Source organism: Nilaparvata lugens, chromosome 1, assembly GCF_014356525.2.
Source record: "Nilaparvata lugens isolate BPH chromosome 1, ASM1435652v1, whole genome shotgun sequence".
Lineage (NCBI taxonomy): Eukaryota > Metazoa > Arthropoda > Insecta > Hemiptera > Delphacidae > Nilaparvata > Nilaparvata lugens.
In genome coordinates, this window is record NC_052504.1 from 74,531,538 (window position 1) to 74,557,704 (window position 26,167).

Consider the following 26,167-nt stretch of genomic DNA (forward strand, 5'->3'; position numbering starts at 1 on the left):
CACTTCTACTTGTGACTTTTTGGTTCAAACTCCATCTATAGTACACTGAATCTTTATCTATACTGGTCGTCCTTGTCAGTGAGAGATTATGTTGCGTTTGTTGTATATTTCTCTAGTTTCCTTGAAGGAAAAAGTATATTGAATACCACTCCATCGAGAATTATTCCATTGAACTCATGATTCATTCCCTAATCGACTGGTAGGAAAATAACTAGTTTTTCAAAAGTCCATTGTTCCTTAATCTGTAGCTGTTGGTAGGCTAAGTTGAACTAGAAGCTTAAGTCTGTTCGGTACACTTTTTTCTTCATTTTAATTGGATAATCTTTTTCAAAATAATTGTTAAGATCATTATAAGAATGAGAAAAAGTGGCGACTGAAATTTTAAAGTGGTCTAATAAGCGAGTTATGGGTTGTTGAAGTGCTAACTTTCCAGATTCCGTTTTCTTTCCAGATCATAAACGGTTTCGACTATATTATTAGAACTTCTCTTAAAAATTCAAAAAATGTTTCTTTCCAAACTAAAACATTTTATTCCCCATATCAATCATGAATAAAAAAGTAACATTTTTTGTAAATTCGATAACTTGTTTATTTTGGCATTAATCGCGAAAAAACGCATATTAGAACAAAGCCAATGATATACTGAATGTAATAAAAAAACTCCAATGGAAAATTCGAAACCGTTTATGATCTAGAAAGAAAACGGAGTTTAGCTCTTCAACAACCCATAACTCGCTCATTAGACCACTTAAAAATTTCAGTTGCCACTTTTTCTCACTCTTAATGATCTTAATAATTATATTGAAAAAGATTATCCAATTTAAATAAAAATAAAAAGGTGTACCAACCAGCCTTAGCACACTACGGTATATCTTCCTTCATTCAACTGAAAAACGTTATGCTTATGTACAGTAATATTCCGTTTCCATTATATTATATTCTATGATAAAGTACACCACCTATAGCTAAACCAATACTTCATCAATCTCGTAAAATGAACTCTATTTTCTACTCTTTTCTGGATTGAAATTTTTCCTTCTCTTCAATTTTATGGATTTACGACGGGGAAAATATTTATCTATATTCATATCTGATGTCCTATTTATAATGTACAAATTTACTTTGCACAATTACACGAATTTTGAAGATGAAAATTTTTACTAAAGGTTGATGTTCCTAACTTTATTTTATAAACAGAAAACTGGACAGTTTTTTATAGGAGAAAGTTATGTTAAGAAGAGCTAAAGTAGCCTTTTATTTGAAATTTAATAGTATCATAGGGCATTTATATGTATGAATGTAGTGATGGTTGAGATTATTTTTATGATAAAGTAGCCTACTTATTATGTACGGGAACACCGTTAGATCTTTTGATCGAATGATGAGTAACGGGGAGGCCTATTTCTTCAGTCGAGGTCTCACGTTCTGACGAAATGTATACCCTAATTTCTGGAGGACAGTTGTTTTAAATGCGATTCCTGTACCCTACTTGGCTTAGACTTGAGCAATTGCAACACACTAGGCTACTACGACTTTTGGCAAGTAAGAATAATTTACTGCTAATAATTATCGGCAGGTAGCTGCAAATATAGGCTATCACTGATCATTCAAAGCGTTGTAGAATGCATCATAATGATATCTCTAATGAATTTCAAAACATATTAACTAATTAATAAAAAATAAAACCTGCTAACTTTTTCCATACAAACCACATTCGTTCTATTGAAATTTATTGATTCATATCATATATCTGTGTAATATTATAGTTAGCACGTACTATCACTCCAATTTTATAACACTATTCAAACTAATGGAAAAAATATAACTGTTTTATTATAGTATAATTATTTTATTAATTTTTAATTCCTTGAATCGATGATATGAATATCAATCTTCCTAGTAGAAATGAACCAAACTCAATTACCAGAATGAAATAAAAAAATCCACTTTACTATTGAATTGTTATATAAATTTGTAATAAATACATGCTTCCTAATATCACTGTTTTATTATAGTATAATTATTTTATTGATTTTTTAACGATTCCTTGAATCGATAATATGAATATCAATCTTCCTAGTAAAAAATACCAAACCAAATTACTAAAATGAAATAAAAAATTCCACTTACTATTGAATTGTTATATAAATTTGTAATAAATATATATGCTTTGTATGTCTAATTACATGAAACATACTACAACTACTACCCAGTAAATACAAAAGACTTTACGGCAAGCCGTACTTAATTTCATATCAGCTATGAAATGAAGAATCAGCTATGAAAAGAAGAGAGACAAATTCGAACAAATTTCACAGCTTTTTCAAAGCTGAATCTCTATAAGGTCAAGTGATTGCATGAAAATTAAAAGCAATTGAATACAATTACCTTACTAAAAATAAACTGTGCTCCAATTAGTGCAGATGAGTTGTAACAAATTACTTGATTTTTGAATATTACAAGTTCTAAATATGAGATGCATTTTTATGACTGAAGACTAAAGACTGAAGATATCGTCCTAGTAAAGATCGGTGTACCGGTAAATTTAAGAGCCTGAATGGTTGATGAATAACTGTTGTAATACTCGTATCTCTCTCTCTCTCTCTCTCTGGACCCTGTTAAAGTACCTACCTACATTCACTCGCTTAGAATTTGTGTCCCCGGTCTTCTATAACAACACAACAAACGTGTTGTAGAAGAAAGAGAGATTTGTTGAAGAGAGAGAGAGAAAGTTAGTGAGAGATGGATCAAAGACCTTGGTATGTGTATTCTCAATCATCTCTGCACCTGATTCCATTCAGTGAGTGTGCGGATGCCCACCAACACGGAGCTCGATCAATTCTCGCTATTATTTCACACAATTAATGATAGTGTTCAAACTTCTACTGTAATCATTTGCGTTTCTGTTAGTCATACATAAAAACCAGTTGCATGGCCAACCTGTTCAAACTTGGATTATTCGCTGAATTCTACAGACTTTTTGACGAGCTCTAGATGAAGCTGCCAATGTGCTTATCATTGCAGTTGTAAAGCACTACTTGACTGTTATCAGAAACAGAAGTCAGTTTCCGTCTTTGATTTTCGGCGCAAATTTCTGAAATAGAGTGTAATATGCTTCAGAGCAATTCATTAAATTCTTGTGACATTATAAAAAAGTGACCTTTTCTCGAGAGAGAACATGCGTAGACATTCATCTTAGTGGACTTATTTTCCTTCTATTCATTCATTCGCTCTCATCCACACACTTGGAAACCTGTAAGTTCCTAAAATTTGAACATTTATTTCTCATTTACCATTATATCAATCTATAGATTTTGTCTTTACCGTATAAAATATACATCTCTTTTGAGGTTTACTCAATTCGTTTGTATGGATTTGTACAAACATAATCTATATTTTTTTAATAGTATATTATTATAAGAGTACCTATTATTTTTAGCATGAACATTGATTTTATTTGGGAATTTCTTGCTTAACAAAAAAAAACATTTCCTTTATAAAAACCATTATTTTTAGCCGGGAACAAAGTACGGGCTGATAAGTCACGATTTTATTTATTTCTCCATAATTGGATTCAATCAAGTTAAAAACATTCTTTATATTCACAGTACCTAGTTATATAAAGTGAGACAGAGAATATTGTGTTATTTTAGCCTTCAAGAATAGAGAGAGATGCTGCTCACTATGTAGACTTCCATGAGGAAAGATTTGCAAGATGTATCCCAATAGAAGGATATTTTTTACAGTTTTTCTTGGTATTTTTACACAGTTTATTCACTGTATATACATTTTGTACTAGTTATTTGATGATTGTTTCAACATCGCTATAGTCCTCATGCCGAGTCCTCCGTTTCCCTTCAAAATTGTGTAACGCTACTTTCAATATTTGAAATCTATGTGTAATAAAAAAGATGATGGAAACGTATATACCGGTTTGGATGAGATCATAATATTGTGATTTTGTGATGATATCATAACTATTTATACCATCATTAAACCTACACAGTAGACCTATTGGTTTTTGTCAAGACTTGATTCTTTCTATTATTTTATAAACATTTAATAATGAGTGTAAATCGAAAAGAATGTTAGTTTGTGTTATTGTAGACCTACACTATTCAAATTTTACTCAATAAAAATCAACACGATATACGGTAATATTAATGTATTCTGGTATAAAGTAAATTTTGGAGGACTTCAGCTTTTTTGTCAAGTAGATGCAAATAATAATACATTAAATTTCAAGCACTCTGATTATTGAAACTTGAATGATCTTAACATTATGTAACAAATTGAATGAATGGCCTTGTCTGTACATTTGTCTTCTCCAACAATTGTTTATCTCTTCAGCTCTCGAGTCAATTCTAATTTTCCATCATTTCGTTCATTATTATTTCTGAATTGATGAATCCAAAATGAATTCTCATAATAGTTCATTCAAATTAAGAGTAAACAGGCTACTCGCTATGGTTCTCGAAATCTCAAGTGGTATAGTGAGGTCCACGTTATAATGGCAGTGGTATTTCTATCCTTGTCTACCATTCAACAAAGCGGATAGCGCTATCTCTTTATCGCTTTGCTCTGTTGCCAGATCGTCTTTTAACAATGTAGAATTACTTTGCTCTGTTGCCAGATCGTCTTTTAACAATGTAGAATTAATAATTGATTAACAAAATATTTCATCTTTATCATGAAAATTCATTATGAAATTATTGAAAAATATAACTTCTTGCTTAATAAGATCCTAATTGATTATTTTGAACAAGAGTGAACAGTTAATATTAAATCAATAAACCTGTATCAGCTACCATCTATAGAAGGCATTGACAAGACAGAGGATTGGCAACGTTGTTCTCCTTTCTTTCTCCACTGCCATTATAACGTGGTCTTCACTATAGATAAAGATTTTCGAAGATAACGTAGCCTACGTTAATATGAAAAATCATATCAATTTCCATGAATTGGGATGGTGAAATTCTAAGAATTGAATAATCTTAGTGCAACCAAAATAATTGATTTCATGGTGAGCAATAATTTAGATCTATAAGCATGAATTGAATATGTTATGGAACAGGGGTTTCCCCTCCTATGCACGTATTTGTATCAGGGCACTACATGCACAATCCAAAGATAGTTGTAAATAATTGTTGATATTTCAAATAAAGAATAGGAGCTTCATATATGAGGTTGTGTCCAAGATTGTACATTTATTTTTGAATCTGAGCAAAATATAATCAAAATATATCTTATGCAGTTCTACTGTCATATTTAAAGGAGGGTGGATAGAAGCTGTTCTAAAATTAATATTGATACGATGATTTATTTTCTATAAAAAATCAATATATATGGAGAGAAACAAATACCTCGCATTAAGCACTAGCGATAATAACAAGGAAATTACCGAGTGAGAAAAAACTCTCAATTGAATCATTGTGCAAACTGAGTAATAATCGTAACCAACAGCTTTCATACTACGCTAATATCTAACCAATATATAATAATAAGCTCACCGGTAGTAGATTAAGAATAAAATGAGATTGATGTACATTGCAATGCAGACTCCGATACCGGTAAAACTGGGTGACTGTAAGGGCAGCTATAAGAATAACCGCTGAGTTTTGGACACTTCAAATACGACATTTATAGTCTCCTATCATCCGGGAACAATAATGTTTGACACTACTTCTGAAACACTCTGTACCGTATATCTGATAAGCCTCCAAATATTAATAACTGTAGATGCTTGAAATATGGTGACTGAAATATCTAGGCTATAATGAATGTAATATTGGTATTGGTTCTACAATACCAATTATTAGAAGTAACGTTTGGCACTCACATTTCACTCCATTGATTCCAATAATAATTAGGATCTTAATCGTATATTTTTGTATCTATATATTCTGCATCATATCTTTCAAGCCTTTTAATCTCGTCAAAATTGAATGTTAAGTGGTAAATGGCGTTTGTCGTATATGTAATATTAACCTTGAATAATTCATTAAATTTTATTCATTATAGTAATCTTGACAGTCAACTTCAAACACATCACATTATTGATATTTTGTTAGTGGTACATATTGAATTAATTATGGGTGGGAAGCGGCATTTCAAAAACCCCGCGGTTATGTAGTGAATAGTAATAAAAATACTATATCGCTTGAAATAAATGAAATAATCCTTTTTGCTTATAACTAATCTTACTGGATCTATCTATATATATAATCTATCTATCTATATCTATATATATATATAAAAGCGAAATGGCACTCACTCACTGACTGACTGACTCACTCACTCACTCACTCACTCACTCACTCACTCACTCACTCGCATAACTAAAAATCTACCGGACCAAAAACGTTCAAATTTGGTTGGTATGTTCAGTTGGCCCTTCAGAGGCGCACTAAGAAATCTTTTGGCAATATTTTAACTCTAAGGGTTGTTTTTAAGGGTTTAAAGTTCGTCTTTTAGCATGTATATTCTTCTCCCAATCTCTTAATTATAATTGAAATTTCCATATCATATGTTACTATAAAACTATAATCTAGATAGAGTACCTCTTCGAAACAGTTGTTAACTGGCAACTAAATTAATAATTTTGTCAAATTGGCATTAAGTTGAGTTGACTTTGTTAGGTTGGCACCAAGTTGGAGATTTAAATGCATTTATCGCGGAGAAATTGATTGGGCACTGCTACTTCAATCCTGGGAATATTATATTACTAGCAGTCAGGCTCGCTTCGCTCGCCATATCCGTTTAGTCTGGACCCCCGAATGGATTGTCCTAACATATGATAAAAATGCCTAAATGAAAAATGCAGGCTCGCTTCGCTCGCCTTCTCTCATTCTCGGACGATCCAGCCGGGGGTCCAGGGGGCGGAGCCCCCTGGCTAGACGGATATTGCGAGCGAAGCGAGCCTGACGGCTAGTCTAGAATAGAATTAAACTCTCAAAGATGAATAGTTATGATCATGGTTTAAATATTGATGCTCTTCTGCTTTTAATCACTCATTTATATGATAGCATGACCATCCTTTTAATGACTTTTCTGTTTCATGATGTAGGGATAACGGGATAACTCTCATTGCTTATTTCCAATTTTCATTTTAGGGAATGATTGTTAACAAACAAATTTACATTGATTGATTTTTTCAAGTATCATTGTTTTTTTTTTCAATTTTCATTTTAGTGAATGATAGGGAACAAACAAATTTACATTGATTGATTGATACATAATGTAAATCTTAATTTTTACGAATAAACTTGGGTCTGGGTTAAGGTTTATGTAGAAGTATATGAGCAGCAATACCACAGAATAGATAATTATTATTCTCTGGCAATACTCTTAATACTCTGTAAACATTTTTACAAAAACGTTTGAACCCGACTAGCTTTTCGCGCGCTTTGCGATTGTCAATTATCTACATAACGAAAATGTATTGGAACAACTTTGCTCTAAAGAGTTAGAATTTATGAAAAGGAAAATAAATAAATTTAGATGTGTTTTACTAAAATTTCAATAGAAACACGATATAGTATTATATTTTTGTATAAATATTCATAAGTGATATCAAGAAGGCATTAATATTGTTGTATTCTAACCTCAAAATTCCTTCTATATTCTATAATTATGTTGTTTTGAGTTCATATTTTTAGTTTATTCTTATTAATTTTTAATTACTTTCCCGTTTATTGCTTTAATGATTAAGCTATCTATAAACACTTGTAAATACTCTTATTGAATTTTGTAACAGATCATTAATTACTTTGGATTTATAAGTTCTCTTAATTTATTATATTGATTAATTAAAATTTATGTGTCATCGTATGCAATCAATTTCATACAAAACAAAGTTGAAAATATGTTGGGAAGGATTCATCATCAGCACCTGAGTTATCTTCTTTATATTATGAATAATTTTTGAATTCACTTTAAAACTTTGAAAGTAAGTGAATAGTTCTTGGATAATACCTTTTCTGCTGTAACTCAAGTTTAAGTTACTGACTGCTGAGATACTTTCTTTTATTTATATCTGACCAACTGCCAGGCTACTGCTTATTCCAAACAAATAAATTAAGTGCAACAAGTGCCCTCGCGGATTATTCAGCAACTCTTGAAATAGTAATTTGTAATAATTGTCTTATTACAGTAGCGTATAAGAATTATGATTAGACCTTATACCTTCTTCTTCATCTATTACCCACACTTCAAACTAGTGGAATTGATGGCATCATTGTCACAATAAAAGTAAAAACCAACAAAAACACTAATTTATCAAGATGGTAGCGATCAAGATAAAGCACACTTAGTTAATTAACATCTAAGGCCTTGCTCTTTGACTTACTGCAGGTAGCCTGTTGAAGTAGCAGAGAGCTGCACTCCTGTAGCATACCCGCGATCACTGGAGGCGTATCCTGGGTATGTCAAACAGCACTCGATGCCTGGTGTTATGGTGACGTACATTAGTCCGAGTCAACAAATTTTGTTGATTCTTCTTGATATCTTTAGACAGTGAAGAAGGAAGTGAATGACTACTGTTAGGATTCCTAGCCTAACAAAAATTGGTTTGCAATATGCATGATGTTTGCTTACATTTTAATCCTAGCAGCCCGTTTTTGCAGTTTTGTCTAAAACCATGGCTGAATGACCACACATGAGTAGACCATAGGAGATATGGCAGTGGAAAAGTGCATGATACACCATGACCAGATATCCCTCCGTCATCTGTCCCCTCAGCTTGAGCAACAGGTAACAGATTCGGGACATTCTCCTATTCACCTGTTGGATGTGGCTAGCCCAGCTGAGTTTCGAATCCATACAAAGCCCAACAGCTTTACCGGCTCCTGATCATGAGGTAGACTTCGCGACAAGCTGCAGATGATGTTTTGCGCCTTGCTCTCGTTCAGTTGGAAACGATTGACCTGGAACCATGAAGTTGAAGACCGCAGATGCTCCGCTGACATCTCCAACACCTGCTGAAGGTCAATGCCAGATGACAGCAATGATGTATCATCAGCAAAGAGGAGAGTTGAGCCATTGTTGTCCAGGTCATTGATCATTATGATTAACAGGATTGGCCCCAGTATTGAACCCTGAGGTACCCCAAAATTTATAGGGAGTGGACAGAAAGCAGCTCCTCCCAATGACACCACCTGTGTTCTCCCAATCAGATATGACTCCAAGATGTTTAGAGCAGAGTCCACAACCCCATAATAACGAAGCTTTTTGATAAGTATATGGTGGTCAACACAGTCAAAAGGTCTGATCAAATCACACAAGGTCAGTGCCAGGGACTCACCATCCTCGAACACTGATCCAATTCGCGCAGCCACTCGATTTACTGCAACAACAGTTGACCTCCCTCTGCGAAAACCGAACTGCATACTTGAGAAAAGGTCATTTATCTCAAAGAACTTCTCAAGTTGAGGCTTGGTGACTGCTTCAACCAACTTTCCAAAGATTCAAGTCATGGATATTGGCCTGAAGCTGTACAAGCTCAGGTGTTCACCCTTCTTGGTGAGAGGTGGGAAGTAACTAGCTCATGACAACTCAGCTTGCATCTGTATTAGAAAGTACCTGCTCAATTAAGTACCTGCCTCATCTGCTTAATATGAAGCGAATCTATGCTACTAAGAAATTAACCTATAAAACAGACCCATTAATTGTAATGTACCAAAATCTTGTTTGATATTCGATATGTACCTGTATGACATTAGGTCTTGATTCTAGGAAATATTTGATTTAATATGAAAAGTTACATTTTGAAGTCAGCCAATCACCTAAACTATTATATTCATAAAATTCATATTTCTTTCCATTTGAAACTTGTAAGCAACAAACACATTTTAGTAATATAGATGAGCTCTGGAACTTTAGTGTTGTATTTTCATTTCAATCTCTGACTTTTTATTTCCAGGTGATTCACGGGAATGGAAAACAAATCATTCGATGAAGGCGAAGAAAATAGGAAAATTCAAAACTCTTCCCCTTCCAGAGATGAGGTATGATTGTTTGCATAAATCACTAGATAGTGCATTCTCTTTGATATCATGAAAAAATTATAAATTTAAATCAGCCTACGCTCAGAGATAGTAAGGAGAGAAAATAACTCCACTTATCAAATTATCTTGGTCTCAAGTAAGTAATCCCTTATGCAAAAAAAACTCAATGAATGGTTAGCTATATTTTGAGTTCAGTATTCCTAGAGCTATAAAGTATTTTAATAGGGCTACTTGAACTGTTTAATTATAGAAATTAATTTATAAAAAATATGAGGGTACTAGTAATTCCTATTATAATAAAACCATTCCGTATCGTTCACCTTTTCCACTGCAACTTACCAATTTCAACCCAGGAGGCTGATGCAGATGCAGTGTAGGCTCACCTTTGTACAAACGAAGGGTAGCCGACTGACTGCTAAGCTTCTACAGGGATGCTTAGGAAGGTCTTGTTTACTCTACAATTGAGAGTTTCCTATATGAGCCTTATGATACCTACTTGCATACTGTTGTTCTCTATCCTAAGTCTTTTCTTTTGAAATGTAATTTTCAGGTTAATTATTAAAGCCATTTAGTAATAAATTATATTTATTTTACCTTCACACCAATTTTAAAATCTTTTCTCACGGAATAAATTTCCTTGATCTGTAATGAGTTGTTTTTTGTGGGAATGACATGTAAAATTGAAATTGAAGTTATAAGGATAAATTTTGTTCCAATTCGTGTATCCAAGTGTGGGTCATAATTTAATGATAGTTGGCAGATTTTTTATTAAACATGAGTTGACCAATCGCATTTTAAATGAATTCCAGATTTTCAGATGTTGTATAGTTTTTTAATTTTTTGTGCGCTAAATCGTAAATTACAGATGACATTTAATATTTTGTCTTCGATATTTCGTAGAAGAACATTGTCAAATCAGATTTGAAGTTTATACCTCTAACCTCTATCTACCCAGTTAGATGAGAATCAATGAGTTTGAGTACGGAACAATTATTAGAATACTTCGGAAGTTGTTCTATATGGGATTATCTACGTTATGTTTTTTGCAGGCTTCTTATAAAGATGAAGAAGTTTCCATTCGAATGAGGGAACCTAAATCACGGATGAGCCTCGAAGTACAGCAAATAAATTCTAGCAAAGATGAATTGATTACGGAGCAAGTGAGTTATTAATGATTGCTTGATTAATATCGAAAATTGAGGATCAAAGAATTGAATGTCTTTCAACTTTTGAATATTGAAAATTCCCGAACAAACAACTAGATTTTTCTAGGGTTTACCCTTACTTAGTTTTTGAAATTCATAATTAGCCTATCATTGTTTCTCAACTGAAATACAGCATAAAGTGCCGCCTGCTTTGTAAACTCAGTTGAAAAATGTTCTGACATCTACCAAAACTTCATATTCTAACGATTAGAACAGAGCATAAATACAGCATAAAGTGCCGCCTGCTTTGTAAACTCAGTTGAAAAATGTTCTGACATCTACCAAAACTTCATATTCTAACGATTAGAACAGAGCAAGTTAATCAAACAATTTAAACAGTAGACATATAAAATTGTTCATCTGTATTGTTTAAAAACAGTGCTTTGTTATCGTGGTTGCACTTATAAACTATCGATAAGATAAGTTAAGCTCCATGCGCCTGCTACTCCCGTTGTAACGGTGACTAAAACCTCCTATAAATACCATTAAATCGTTTCTTGGTGGCCGGAAACCACCTGAAGTTTCAGGTCTACTCATCTTTTATCATCATCCATATCATTAAATCAATTATCTCAATGAGCCTAGAGCTCATGCGGGCATCATCCTCAGCAAAAATAACTTATTGCTGAAAACAACTGTTAGAATGTTTCACTTGAATTTTGATGGTATTTCTCATTTATGATATATCATATTTTGACCTAAAAACAAAGAAAACATGGTAGGTATTGCTAACCTCTATTTGGCGCGAACAGAATAAAAATTGACCTAATAATGTCAAGGCTACACGGTTTGTTAATAAGTAGATGGACTTTTTATTTTTTCAAAAATAAGATAAGAACATAAAATATCTACATGTAATAGAGTTTGTATTGAAACGCTATTGGGCAAAATAGTGGGCCATATGAATAAAGTTGAGCATTTGCTTATTATTCTAAAATATGGAGCATTTGCTTCATTTTCTATGAATAAACGTGAGCAAAACCTTTTGCTCATGCTCATCAAAAAAATAGTTTGAGCATTTGCTCAAAAGTAAAAGCTTTGGCTCAAATCTGTATGAATAAACTAGAGCATTTGAAAAAGGTGAGTCTAGTCTAGAGCAGTTTATCACGTTTTGCTCATAGTAAAATGGCTCAACTAATCCGTATGAGGAAGAGGAAGCTATACCAGATAAGATCACAACCAATAGTTGAGAACTATAAAACTCTTTTTAGATTCAACCATGATTTATATCACCATTATTCCTACAAAAGAATAAATACAAAATATAGCTACCTATTATAAATATAGCCATCACAAAATAGGAGATAGGCATTTAAGAAGATGAGAGTGTGGACGATTATAACAAGGCTATTGATATTATAAGAATATGCTGAAGATTGTTATAGAGATGACATTTTTTCACGCTATTATTCCAAAATTCTAAACTCAACTAACCTAAAACTCTATTCATAAATAGAAAACAGAGCAGACGACGCAAAAACAAGCACCCTACTTGCATATTTAGCGCTTCCGTGAGCTATAAATCAAACTAAGGCTACTAAAGCGAATCAGCTGATGGAAAATCTCTAAAATACGTGAGCATTTGCTCCAGAGTTCAGGAGCATAAGGTAAGAGTATAAGGTAAAGCTTATTCATATCAAAATGAGCAAATGCTTTTGCTTCTACCTTTTGCTCATGAGCAAAACCTTATGCTCAATGCTTTTGCTCATGAGCATTTGCTCTGGTTTTATTCATATGGGCCAATATCAATCAAATTCATTCAGGTTCTCAAAGAATTTGTATTTTCTAATTCACTTTCTTGCATAAAATGAATATATAGATTGAATATAAAAGTGAAAACATAATTTTTGATGAAATCTTCTCAAATTACAGAAACTTCAAATTGACGGCTAACAAAATAAAACACTTTTTTGATGAATAGATTTTTCTTGGAATAGAGATAGTCAATAAGAATGTTGATTTATTGCGGAACAAATAGTGCATAAAATGCGAAAAAGTAAAATATGTATTATACATACAAAGGGTGTCAAAAGATTTTGTCAATTTTATCCTGAAATAATTTTTGGAGATTGAAGATAAATTAATCATCCTCATCTAAGTTTGTTGGACTAGGAAAGTGATGATTTTATTCATCATTTGATCTAAAATTGGCTTTGGTGTTTTTTCAGAAGGGGAACATAGCATCAAGAGCAGTGGTGAGAGTGCGCGGTGCTCTTTTCAACGTTGTCGTCAGACATGGACAAAAAGTACACTTTCTGCTCACAGCGATTGCATTCTTCAGCATACTATGCTACTTTGGAGCTGTATTCTGGCATTGGGATCGGCAAGGTGATTAATCATTGCATTTATTACTAATTCGATTCTCATAATAAATTACGAATGTATGAAACTTAAAAATTAAAATTAAAACACCTGTAGAACAATTATACAGAGTGTTTCAGGAGTAGTGTCGAACATTTTAGGGTATTGTTCCTGGATGATAGGAGACTACAGATGTCGTATTTGAAGTGTCCAAAACTCAGCGGTTATCCTTATAGCTGCCATTTTGTTTTTCTCACTTGAGAATTCTTATCTCAAGAATGAAATGTTGTATTGATATGAAATTTGGCATGAATATTTTTAGGCTATAAAGACTCAACTTTAAAAATAAAATAAAAAAATTTCGATGTAAATATTCAAAATGGCGGCCATTTTAAATTTTTGTTGGCAAATTTCACGAAAACCGTTCACTTTACAGAAAATTCACAAGAGATAAAAAAAGGTAGAAAATTCCAACTAGATTTCAAGGATACCTTATTTATTAAGATTGGTAGAAGAATAACGGAGAAATTAATTGTTTTCGTACTGCATGCATACACAAGACAAACAAAATCATCTGAATACCATCTGAAATCCTTGAAATCTTGATAAAAGTTGCTACCTTTTTTATCTCTTGTGAATTTTCTGTAAAGTGAACGGTTTTTGTGAAATTTGCCATAAAAAATTAAATGGCCGCCATTTTGAATATTTACATAGAAAATTTTCTATTTTATTTTTTAAAGTTGAGTCTTTATAGCCTAAATATTCATTCCAAATTTCAGATCAATACAACATTTCGTTATTGAGATAAAAATTCTCAAGTGAAAAAAACAAAATGGCAGCTATAAGGATAACCGCTAAGTTTTGGACACTTCAAATACGACATCTGTAGTCTCCTATTATCCAGGAACAATACCCTAAAATGTTCGACACTACTTCTGAAACACTCTCTATATAATAATCACAATAAAGGAAAGAATTGCCTTTTACACGTACGGGATAGGAAATTCACAGATTACAAATGACGCATCATCACGTCTGAACTACTCAACTGATTAACTCGGAATTTTGGAGATAGATTCTCAATTTACCGAGGATGGTTGTAAGCTTATTTGGATTTCTTCAAGACTTCAGTACGTCAAGTTTTCAATTAGACCCTTGCGGAGCACGGGTTACCTGCTAGTTATTAATATAATTGTTACTACTGTAATTAAGAGAAATAGGAGTACTGAAATTTCAAGGTCAGTAAAATTATAAAATTATACTGCTAAATTGTTCGTAGTCTTCAGAAACAGATACAGTAATTTCAATATAATAAATGAGATACGTTTTCTTAGAACTTTTTAGTACTTTAATAAAAGGCTTCTCAGAACGTACTTGGCCAAGCAACCAATTACAGAAATCAATCAATTTTATTAGCTGATTTAACGATTCTGGTTTGTTCTCCATTGAAGCTTTCATAATATACTTTATAACCTTGAATTAAGAATAAACATTTTTTGAATTCATAATAAGTAATTAATTCATAATATACTTTATAATCTTGAATTAATAATAAACATTTTTTTAATTCATAATAAGTAATTGATAGAGAGTAGCCTATATTATATTTATTTCATTAATTATTCTCATGAATACACTCTAATGTACTCTAAAATTCTGATATTTCAGGAAGGAAACCTTTGAAATGGTGTACTGGAAATGGCTTTCTTTTTGTAATGTTCATCATTTTCTCTTTAGCAATAAGTTATTATAAGGCGGTCAAGCCAATCTGCCGACGATTCACCTGCAACAAGGAATCATCGACTACTTTCGATATGTGTATAAGGTGAGTCTGTAGATAGTTTCGTAAAAATTAATGCATTCACTAGGCACGGAATTCATATTTTTTCAATACAACTAGAGTTTAAAACTTTTGTAATTGTTGCATTATTTTGTGGAGTCTAACGAAAATCTGGAATCTGTTCTTGTATACAGTACATTCAGTTTACGGTTTGTAATATTAACATTTTGGCTAACTTAAATATAGAGCATGACTGGTTTTTTCAATTGAAAATAGTTTTTTTGCACATTTTTTTCCAATTATGGCTACTTGATTAATGAAGTGCCCCAGTACTTGTAATATTCATTGTTCGAGTACTATGTTACTTGGATATACTTTTGGAATAGAATAATTCTCATAATTAATTAGGAGCTATAATAATTGTGTTCTGTAGAAAATAATTTAAAATTGATGACCATTTACTCCACTAACTGAATGTCTAGCTTGTTTCTGAATTCAGATTTGTGTAATTGTAACACTTTGTATTCATTTTTTCGATCAACTTGGCGTGTATTTGAGTAAATTTATTGAATATGGATCATAACATTCAGGTTCTTTTGAATAGACAACATATGAAAGTGTAGTATTCAATTGCTTAATGCTCATGAATAGTTTTTTATTATTGTTTGTAATTGGATTGTGATTGTGTATGTGATATGATTTGTAGAATGATTCCTTAATCGTAGTGCACATCTACATATTCATTTCTAAAGAACCTTGGTGTCTCTTGATATAATTAATATTCCTCAGTTAAAAAATTCTGGCTAAACAGTAATATATAGAGAATAATATACAGTAATATTCAGTTGGAGGTTACGATTTCTAGTTGGTAGCCCTCCTTCCGTCAGTTAGTTAGGAGCTTTTTTGTAAAGCACAAAGTGTTTGATAATAGTTAAATTTTATAAGATTTGAGAGATGCTAATGATATTGACAATTATGAAAATTCAATACCTTAATGAATTCGTTATAAAGTGTTCAGTGTTCGATTTGGTAAGACTAGTGCTCAACCTCGGAGCTATTAATCTGTAAAAAGCGCCAGAATTCTAGAATTCCTGTTGGTATTCGGGGTGGAGTTTATACTAACACAAGTGACGTTCTTAAACTGATAGCAGTTCATTATTATTATTATTATTCTACTGACTCCGCATCAGATTCCAGCTGTAAAAAGTGTAACGAAATGTGTATTTTCATCGGAGCATGCATATCAATATCATATTGCGGGGTGCAGCATGACTTAACTTGCAGAGTTCTAATTTTTCATATGAAATGAACTTCTTAACTCCTATGATCTATGAACCTATGGAATCATATTATGATTCAAAATTATTTGTTCAATGAAATCGTTAATAATGTTGATTTTTTTCCAACTTGATATTGTAACCTCCTTGGAAGTAGGTTGTTGAAAAATCACCTATGTGTAGTAGCATTTGCCTAGTAATTCATATTTTTTTGTAGATAATGTAGTTATACGTTAAATTACCAACTCAATTTATTCTTTTTGTTGTATTTTTTGAGAATGTTCCAGTAAATGCTTTGTAATGCATTCCGTTGTAGCTTGTGTGTGGCATTCTATGTTTCAGAATTTTCAAGCAACTAATTTTCTACTGTCTAGTCATAGTTCTTTTGGTTTACTTGATTTATGATGCGTTTGGTGAAACATATCGACTCATATCAGTCGGTGGAATGTTGACCTTCATTTTTATAGGCTTCTTTTCCTCTAAACATCCCAATGAGGTGAGTTAAAAAGAACAATAGAATTCAGGTTGTAAGAATTTGCCAACATTCACTTGTTAACCGTTTTCATCCAATCAATATAATTCAAGGAATCATCCCTACTTGGCTATAACATTGATAATGATGTTGTATTAGATAAAATTATAAAGATTATTTGTCTGAGAAGATTTGAATTTTGTAACTCTTATCAAACAAAACATCTTTCTATACATATTTTTTTTGTCCCAAGAGGTACTTGTGCGTATAGTCAAAAAAAAAAACAGCACCACATAATACCATTTTATGATCTTACAATCAAAATACCCGAAAAGAACCTTTTTTCCAAGATGACATCAAAAAGATTCCCTCTCATTCGGCGTTCACAGCATTTTTGGCTTGCTGGATATGGAATGATTTTGAATTTTGAAAAAAATCTAGAATGACAGTTCAGAAAACCTTGGGGAGTGGCAGTGTTTTCGTTTCAAATGTTCTTCTTTAGTTCATTTATTGTTTTAGGACACGTGCGGTGCACTTTGCCTTCAAGATACTCCCACAGGGATAAGTTCATGACGTCAAATGTGATGCTGTCAAAACTTTCCTATTGCAGCAGTTATACCAACATTTTTATTAAAAGCTTTCACTACTATTGCACGTTTTATATCAGTCCAATGATCCATGATTATTGAATGGCAATGACATTGATTGTGCAGAATTTTAAACAACTACCGATTCTACAGTGCTGTCAACTGTAACAATAAATATCTTATGTTTTACTACGCCACACTATAAAGAAAATTGGTTGACATCATCTTGAGTTTAATGTATTTGCTGCTCGAAACTTCAAATTAATATCGATGATCAAATTTCTTCTAATGCTTTATGAAAAAAAGTGGATTGATGGTATGTAGCATGTAGCATGCATTGAAAGTAACGCTGTACTTGGCTATGTTTTTGTTGTAATGTCTGCAAAGCTGCAAGTACCATAACCATCATTTATATTTCCATCACAAATAGCATACAATCCAATGCCCTGTTCCTTTTTTCCAGATAAAATGGAGAACTGTGCTCATGGGTATATTTGTTCAGATCACAATGGGAATGCTAACTATAAGATGGGAATTTGGGAGAAACGTATTCTTATGCATTGGTAATCGCACAGAAACGTTTCTTCGCTTTGGATATGAAGGAGCTGCATTCGCCTTTGGAAATTACATTGTACACGAATTGCACGTATTTGCATTTATGGTGAGATATTTTCGATAGTATTGTTGGCACCTGATAAAAGAGTCTGGTAACAATATTTGTTTATTTTTTCAGATTTGATTTCCACAATGATGCAGGTTTGATGCCTAGTGAGATTGGACTCCCCGATCAAATAAATCATATTCAGTTTTTATTTTATATTCAAGTTCAACCAATATTTTGGATGGATAAGGAAATAATTAGCAATAAGCTTTGTGCACTGGCTGATTCTCTTGAAGGCGACGGGAGAGAGAGAATTGGTTAAATGGTTCAAATTGTCGCCGTTGCCGTCTTATGAATTTCAGTGGTGTGCACAAGGTTTTCAAATTCCAAAATTATTTGTTCGTTGTACAAATTCATACATACAATCACATACTAATATTTACAAGAATATTTTCTTTTATAGCTATTTTGAATATTTTATCTCACTTGAATTATGTCAAGTTAATGTCATTTTGGAAGAATGCGATACATTTTCATTTTACTGAGTAAATTGTTCTATTTCTGGAACTTTTTCTAAAGAACACGGACTTTCAATCGGTCAAGTATATTGTTCACAAATAAACAGAGCAAATTTAATCTGAAAAATTATCTTATGTAACGTAATATTCGGTTATTTGCGAGAATTCGTGAAGGGAGCTTCTGCTTGAAAAACATTATACACTAAATAAGACTAATCCCAGAGAGATTTGATTCCACATGTTTTGACAAGCATTTTGCTACTTGTACTGTACCTTTTAAACTCTCTTTTTTATAATTTATTGTCTTTCATTTCTCAATTTCAGAGTTTGTCAGTAATCTATTTCATGGGAATGATCATAGAGATGCTTTTCTACCTTGGTTGGATTCAAAGGATGTGCTTCAACTTGGGATGGGCAATCCAGAATATTTTGGGCACTACCATCATAGAATCCGTTAATGCCGTCACAACTGTTTTCCTTGGAATGGTAAGTTGATTCCGAATTGATGAGTAATTGTCTTGCCTTTGATTTTCTATTAGCTGAGATCATTGTTCCTTATTAATCCAAGCAAGTCTACTTCTAGTAGTTGCATTAGAAGGTATAAGATATAAATGTTCTGTTTTCATATTTTTTGCCCATATCAACCCAAAAATTCTTCATCGACATGTTTCACACTAATGTTTGAGTCGAGGGGTCAATCAAATTCATTTAAATTGGAAGCACATGTTCACTATTCAAAGCCTACAATGATATTAATTATAGAATTCATTATCAATTCCAACAAAAGAATTGAATATTGGAAAAATATACTTCATATACTTCATCTAGATCACACTCGTTCATTGAATAAGTTTTCTGTAACGAGGGTAATGATTGCAATGTTTACTGAAAACCCGGATGATTGGATGCGGTTCAACACGTTTACTATTAACACTGACATAGAGAAGTAGGACTGTTGGATCCACAACTCATCAAGCTAAACATAAATATCAAAATAGGAGTGTAAATGGATGCATAGATGATAAGTTTGAGGTAACTCAGTCAAGACTTCAGCTGGGTTTTCCAGCAAGGGTTAATGGTTAATTAATTAAGTTTTCCAGCAAGGGTTAATGATTAATTAATTAAGTATTCACCAAAATTAAGTTTTAACTTGAGTGTTAGCTTTTTTTATTATCAAAAGTAATATCGACCATTAGAGATTCAGATCTCACTTGCTGATGAATCAATAATGAAGGAATTTTACTTGCTCACTCGTATTTGGTGAATCAATAATTTGATCATTATTTTTTGGTTTTCAAGTCTGAAGCACCACTCCTCTACAGGCCGTACCTCAAAGATCTGACACAATCAGAGCTACACGCTGTTATGGCCGGTGGATTCTCTACAGTTGCTGGCAAGTGAGATTATCAATATATTTTTATGAATAGAAAGCAAGAGCAGCTTAAGGTGCATTCTCGTTTGTGCGTAAACTTCCGTAGTCGACGACGACAAGCAATTTTGACATTCATATTGTCCAAATTTCAAGTGTGCTAAAACAGCTGCTCAAATAAATTTTCATTATTTGTGTTTATTATTCAAGAATCAAAACATTTCTAATAATATCAACATATTTTCATTTAAAAGTATAAACTCAACTTTCCCCATTAAAACATAATTGAACATAATCTTTTAGGTTATTTAGACAAATTGAAATCCACCCAATTTGAGATCCCCACCCTGTCGTGGTCAACGACGGCATTCACGCACAAACAAAAACCCAGCTTAACTTACGGTATTGAATTTTGCTATTGTATTTCAAGATTCAGATGATATAGCCTAGTTATTTCTCTTTATCAAATTAATTTGAGTTTATTCAAGTTCATGGCTAATCTACTAAAGATTTCTGTGATCTTGATTAACCAATATACTCCGATAAGCTTCATTCACCGCCTTTCATCTTATTCCACAAACTGTCTTTCCTCTTTCAACACCAATTGTCTCGTCTATGTTTGTTTTGATAATTTCAGTTTTCTTCTGATGCTCCTTACCTCTCTTCATTCTTTCACCACTCCTTTGAGCTCTGTTAAAATTGTAGCGGAACCTACATACTTGACCATATTATTTATTTATTATTCGTTATACCGTCATATCATGTTGTTAATAAATTTTCTTCTTTGCTCATTTGAAATGGAATTTAGTTTCCACAACCAATTTACTCACTTTACCTTCTCCTTACCAGTCCTTGACAATAATTCTCATAACAACTCAGATCTTGATAGCACATGTAAGTTAGGGTCTCTTGCCCTTAATTAATAAATTTCTCTTTTGTTATTTGTTCGATCATATTAAAATATATTTATGATAGTATTCATGCTCGTGTATAGAATTGTCTAGAATATTCGTTTTTACAGACCTAATTATTGAAATATGTTTCTTCAAATTGTTTTTATTGTCTATCGTACAATTTTTCAAATTATAATCCAATTCGATTTCATGTCATATCACTAAAGTGTAATTAATCACTTTGAGTTGTAATTATTTGTCTTTCTATTCTTCCAGGGACTGTTTTTGCTGCATATACAGCACTGGGTGTAAATCCAGCCTACCTAATAACAGCATCTATTATGGCTGCTCCAGCCGCTTTGTGCTTTGCAAAGCTACTATATCCTGAAACAGAAGTTTCAAAAACAACTTCTAAAAATTTTGTCTTTTATAAAAGGTAAGGTAATATTTAAAAACATTCAATGTTCTACATTTATCTCGATCTCCTTCCACCACAGTTCAACTTGAAGCTAATTAGATTTCCCTAAGAGATATTCTACTTTTGAAGGTTTTATTACAGATAGGAGCTTCATAATTAACATGAGTTTTTAAAGTTCGTTAGACTAGTAGCTCATATTATGTGCGTGTGTTCAAATGCCAGCAGTTAAACATAAATTTCCAGCTTTATCGAGAACAAATGAACAGAAAATGTTCAAATTCAGTACAGAAGCTCAGCTACGATGTAATAATGTTGTGTTAAAAGGAATTTGCAATAACGTCACAGATACGCCCAAAATTAGCGTTTTCCAGCGTTTTTTGCTTTTTCTCATATTTATCGAGAACAAATGAACATAAATTGTTCAAATTTAGTACAGAAGCTCAGCTAGGGTATTAATTATATTTAGCTACTTTTAGTACTAGCTACGGCTAGTTAATTATATTTCTACATTGTTAAAAAACAATCTGGCAACAGAGCAAAGCGAGAAAAGGATAGCGCTATCCGCTTTGTTGAATGATAGACAAAGATAGAAATACAATTTATATATTTATTTATACATTGCTACATACAATATCATTCTCAACTATGAATGATTGGGAGAGGAACAACAGGTTTAAATCCCAAAACTTTTCCTTTCCCAAATTTAGATAGAAATTCTCCTAAAATAGTAGCCTATTGCTAAAAAAATTAAAAACAGTAACAAATGCTAATATTAAACACTGCCATTATAACGTGGACCTCACTATTCCAACTTGAGTGGAAAAGTTCAATTTGTCGCCATTATTGATACAATGAAAGTTATTGGAGCCTTTATGGATGTTAATGTTGTATGTATCAGGTTGGGGGAAAAGAGGTACATTAATAAGACCAGGAAAAATGAGGATGGGCTTCCAACACCTATTGACGTCTCACACACATTTAACAACTCATATAACATCCAAGGTTACATTATGACGTTTATTTTTGAAATAAGCTTCACTCTATATTATAAAGTTTTATTATAAAGCTTGAAGTTTTCTTAGTTCAATTGAAATCTATTTTTCAGTGAAGAGAGAAGTATAATAGATGCAGCTTGCAAAGGTGCCATATCGGGAATAAGCCTGATAGCTGGTGTGATAGCAACCATAATTGCCTCAGTATCTCTTGTGGCATTCTTCAGTAGCACTCTGCAGTGGTTTGCTAGTCTGGTCGGTGTTGAAGGCTTCACGTTCCAGGTAAAGTTTCTTACAGTTTTCATTATTGTATTAGTTAATCTAATATTTATAATGGTAAAGCGTTAATGTAATTGCTTGAAAGGAGAGTCCCGTGAATGAATGAGCTCCGTCAGATTAAGTTACTTGGTAGAAGCATAGAAAACGAGTACTGAAAGTATTCTTCCTCTTGAGTAAAAGTAAGGTTTATACTACTTCAAATTTATATAAAAAGCACCGATTACAGGGCGTTTAGTGGAGATGACTAAGCTATCGCTTAGCGAAGTTCAGCTCTGTGAAATTAGCTTGTCTGTGTCTTGTGATATGTGATTGGAGGTTGAAAAAAAATTGACCCTCGTATATCTAATCAAGTAAATGTGGTAGCTGGCTCTTGTCTTAGCTTGTGATATGAGTACACCATAATTATAAAATATTACAATAGTCGCGCTCGTGAATCACTCTAACTTATAATGATCAGCTTGGGAGAATTAGTAATTGGAGAAAATCTGTTACTTGTATTTTATAAATTCAAACAGTTCACTCAACCCATTCTTCTCCACAACATATAATTAATGTTCACTTCATACAAGCATTGATCTTTGAGCAGTCAAGTTATTGTTTGAATACTATCTGTTGCATATTAAGGTTTTCGAGCTTTCTCGAATTATCTCCAGTTAATTATTATTTACATTTAATTCTAAATTCATCTAAATTCGTGTCATTATTGGTCTTAGAATTAACATAAACTAATTTCAATTTTGTAAACAACCATATTTGATAATTTATTACAAAAAAATAATTCAAATTTTATTCTATGATAGATCCAATTTATTAGTAAACCAATTCGTCCTAAGCAACAGATTTTTGCAGTTTTTAAAAATTGAAAATTTGAAATTCAAATGTTGATATCACTTGTTTCGGAAGAGCTATGCAAGTGACTTCTCTTCACATTCAAATTTGGTTTTGAGCAAATTTAGAAAACCCCAATCAATAAAAGATCCCTTTGAAATCCCATCATTTTAACATCACCATACATAACTAAATTGTTCTAAATAACGAATTATTGTTATATGATGACTGTTTAATTCATGGTTGGTTTCTCTTGTGTTTAGTATCTAGTAGGCAAGATTCTGTTGCCTATACCGTACCTGATGGGTGTGAATCCGGAGCAGTGTGAGCATGTTGCCAAACTTATTGGAATAAAATTGTCTCTCAATGAATTCATCGCCTATGAAGAACTTGGCAAAATGAAGAAGATTGGGCTGCTCACGGTAAGATATAAATTCTTATCCATTCACTCATCTTCAATGGCTGATGAAATCTAAAAACTATAATTCTGTTCACTAATTATTACTAATGAATCGCTTTTCAATCAGATTTATTACCAAATAACTTTTCTCATCCCCGTTGGTTAAGACTGTAACTCTAACCACCGCAAAAACATCCAAATTTCAGAAACAATTAAAACATTATTTCTCTTAATCGAATTCCAAGTTGATTCAATTCCAATATTTCAATAATGTTTGCTCAAACTAGCTTGCTCAAAAGTTATATATAATATACAATTTTATATTTTATTTCTACAAGTTTAAAATTTGATACAAATTTAAAATTTATAATTTATGTCATGTTTCCTCAAGGAAATAAGTTTGAATAAGCATTCACTGTACACAGTAAACATTGTGTAGCTAGTAAACTTTAAACATTACTTTCTTAATAAATCATGGTTATTCGCTCTTACCTGTTGAATAATTTGTATTCAAGGTATTTCAAGTACTTTTTTGAAATAGAGATGACATTTCAATCACTCAAATGTTAATAAGTAATCCCATTGTAATTACGTCCGTAATTTGTGGACGCAAATCTAGTTTAATATGCTCTGAATATTTCTGTAGCAAAAAAATTCATAACAAGGAGAATTATAGCTGGATGGAAATTCGATGATAACTAATACTGAGTAAAAAATATACCCTATAGGGAATCAAATACAGCACCTTCTCCATGACTATTATAATCTCTAGCGGCTCTATTTAATTTACGTGAAATACCAGCAATTTAAATTATGAATGTAAAGCGAGCACATCACAGTCTAAAACTGCTCTTAAATCTTGCTTTTTTGCAAGAGCTGAAATTTCATAGGTTAGGTTATATATGTGTTTACCTCAATAACAGTAACAAGACTCTGACTGAGAAAAGTTCTAATGAAAATTGGAGCTGAACTTTCATAGATTATATTATTAAGCTATTAGAGAAAAGTTATAATGATAAAATGTCATTTTCAGCCGAGATCGGAAGCGATGGCTACATTTGCTCTTTGCAGTTTTGCTAATCCTGGCTCTCTAGCATGTTTCATAGCAGTTCTGGTCAGCCTCTGCCCAAATCAGAAACAAAATATTGGAAGAGTCGCATTGAGAGCATTAATATCTGGTGCAACTACCAGTATGCTCACAGCATGTGTTGCCGGTAAGAGTCACTGTCACTGTCACTATTCAATTATTATAATCTATCACTTTCATTTTCAAAGAGTTTTCCTCTTATTAATAGTATGTTGCTACAACTACTGGCGGGCAATTAATTACAAATCTCAAGTGATTTCTTATACATGATGTGCTACTCACTGCACCTCATCAAATTTTGGATGGATCAATCATCTCTAAATTCAAATAAAGCTCATCCATTAATTCTTATTTTGTCACTGAATCTTACTTTTCAGTTCAATTACAGTGAGTGGTAATCATTATTTTCAGAAGTCATTAATCACAACATAATAATTCATAGTCGATTCATCTTCAAGGTAATTCAGGTTTTACAATTAAATTGAACTAATCCAAAGAAATTGAGTTCAAATGGTCGAATTATCTTCATGTGATTTGTAAATCCCGTCTCTTATTTTATCTTCATCCTTGAAAAACCTTCATATTTAGTGCTCTACTCAGTTCCATTGTTTTTCCTTAATGAATGATATTCTATTTTATAAGTTGATCAGTTAATATTCGATAGTATTGGTCATACAAATCTCAGTGAATACTGTATTTTACTGATTGTAATTCATCAATTCATTGACTGGCTTCAGATGCGTAATTTAATCAAACATTTCTAAGATTTCTGAAAAATGAATGTTTTTCAGGTATGCTGATGCCTGAAGCTGGCTTTGGAGATCTAGGCTGTACGGATTGTAGTAATAGAACATCGTATACTGTTCTATAGAGATTTATCATTCAAATTCATCAGTTTCCTTGGAATTAGATGTTTCCGATAAAAACTGAAAACCTTGGATACGTTTCAATAATAATTGTATGAATTTATTCTCTCAAGTATTATTCAGACTATCTTCAGTATTTTTTACAAATGTTTTGTAAACCAATTACTTATTTTGACGTGCAATTCCTTACAAATGACTTATGTGATCACATATTAAATAGCTTTATCCTTTTAAGACTATTGTGTAAGTATTTTCTACAATAAAGTGTTTAAACTATTGTTTCAAATGGA

At 32.3% G+C, this 26,167-nt stretch overlaps 1 protein-coding gene across 4 annotated transcripts; it reads left to right on the forward strand.

Moving 5' to 3' along the window:
- The first annotated feature begins 2,797 nt into the window (after nt 1-2,797).
- On the forward strand, nt 2,798-26,167 carry LOC111052533 (sodium/nucleoside cotransporter 2). 4 transcript variants are annotated; one of them, XM_039442948.1, is made up of 15 exons: nt 2,800-3,255; nt 8,353-8,421; nt 9,920-10,004; nt 11,054-11,164; nt 13,378-13,537; nt 15,179-15,335; nt 16,910-17,063; nt 18,090-18,287; nt 19,070-19,231; nt 20,045-20,138; nt 21,284-21,443; nt 22,531-22,699; nt 23,788-23,946; nt 24,958-25,138; nt 25,803-26,108. In XM_039442948.1, exons 3-15 carry the CDS (start codon nt 9,933-9,935, stop codon nt 25,880-25,882), a joined length of 1,857 nt encoding a protein of 618 aa, XP_039298882.1. In that variant the 5' UTR covers nt 2,800-3,255; nt 8,353-8,421; nt 9,920-9,932; the 3' UTR covers nt 25,883-26,108. The 4 variants fall into 4 exon arrangements, with proteins under 4 accessions (XP_022194937.2, XP_039298882.1, XP_039298891.1 ...); XM_039442957.1 differs by lacking the exon at nt 2,800-3,255 and adding an exon at nt 7,592-7,948; XM_022339245.2 differs by lacking the exon at nt 8,353-8,421 and having other exon boundaries at nt 2,798-3,255; nt 25,803-26,167.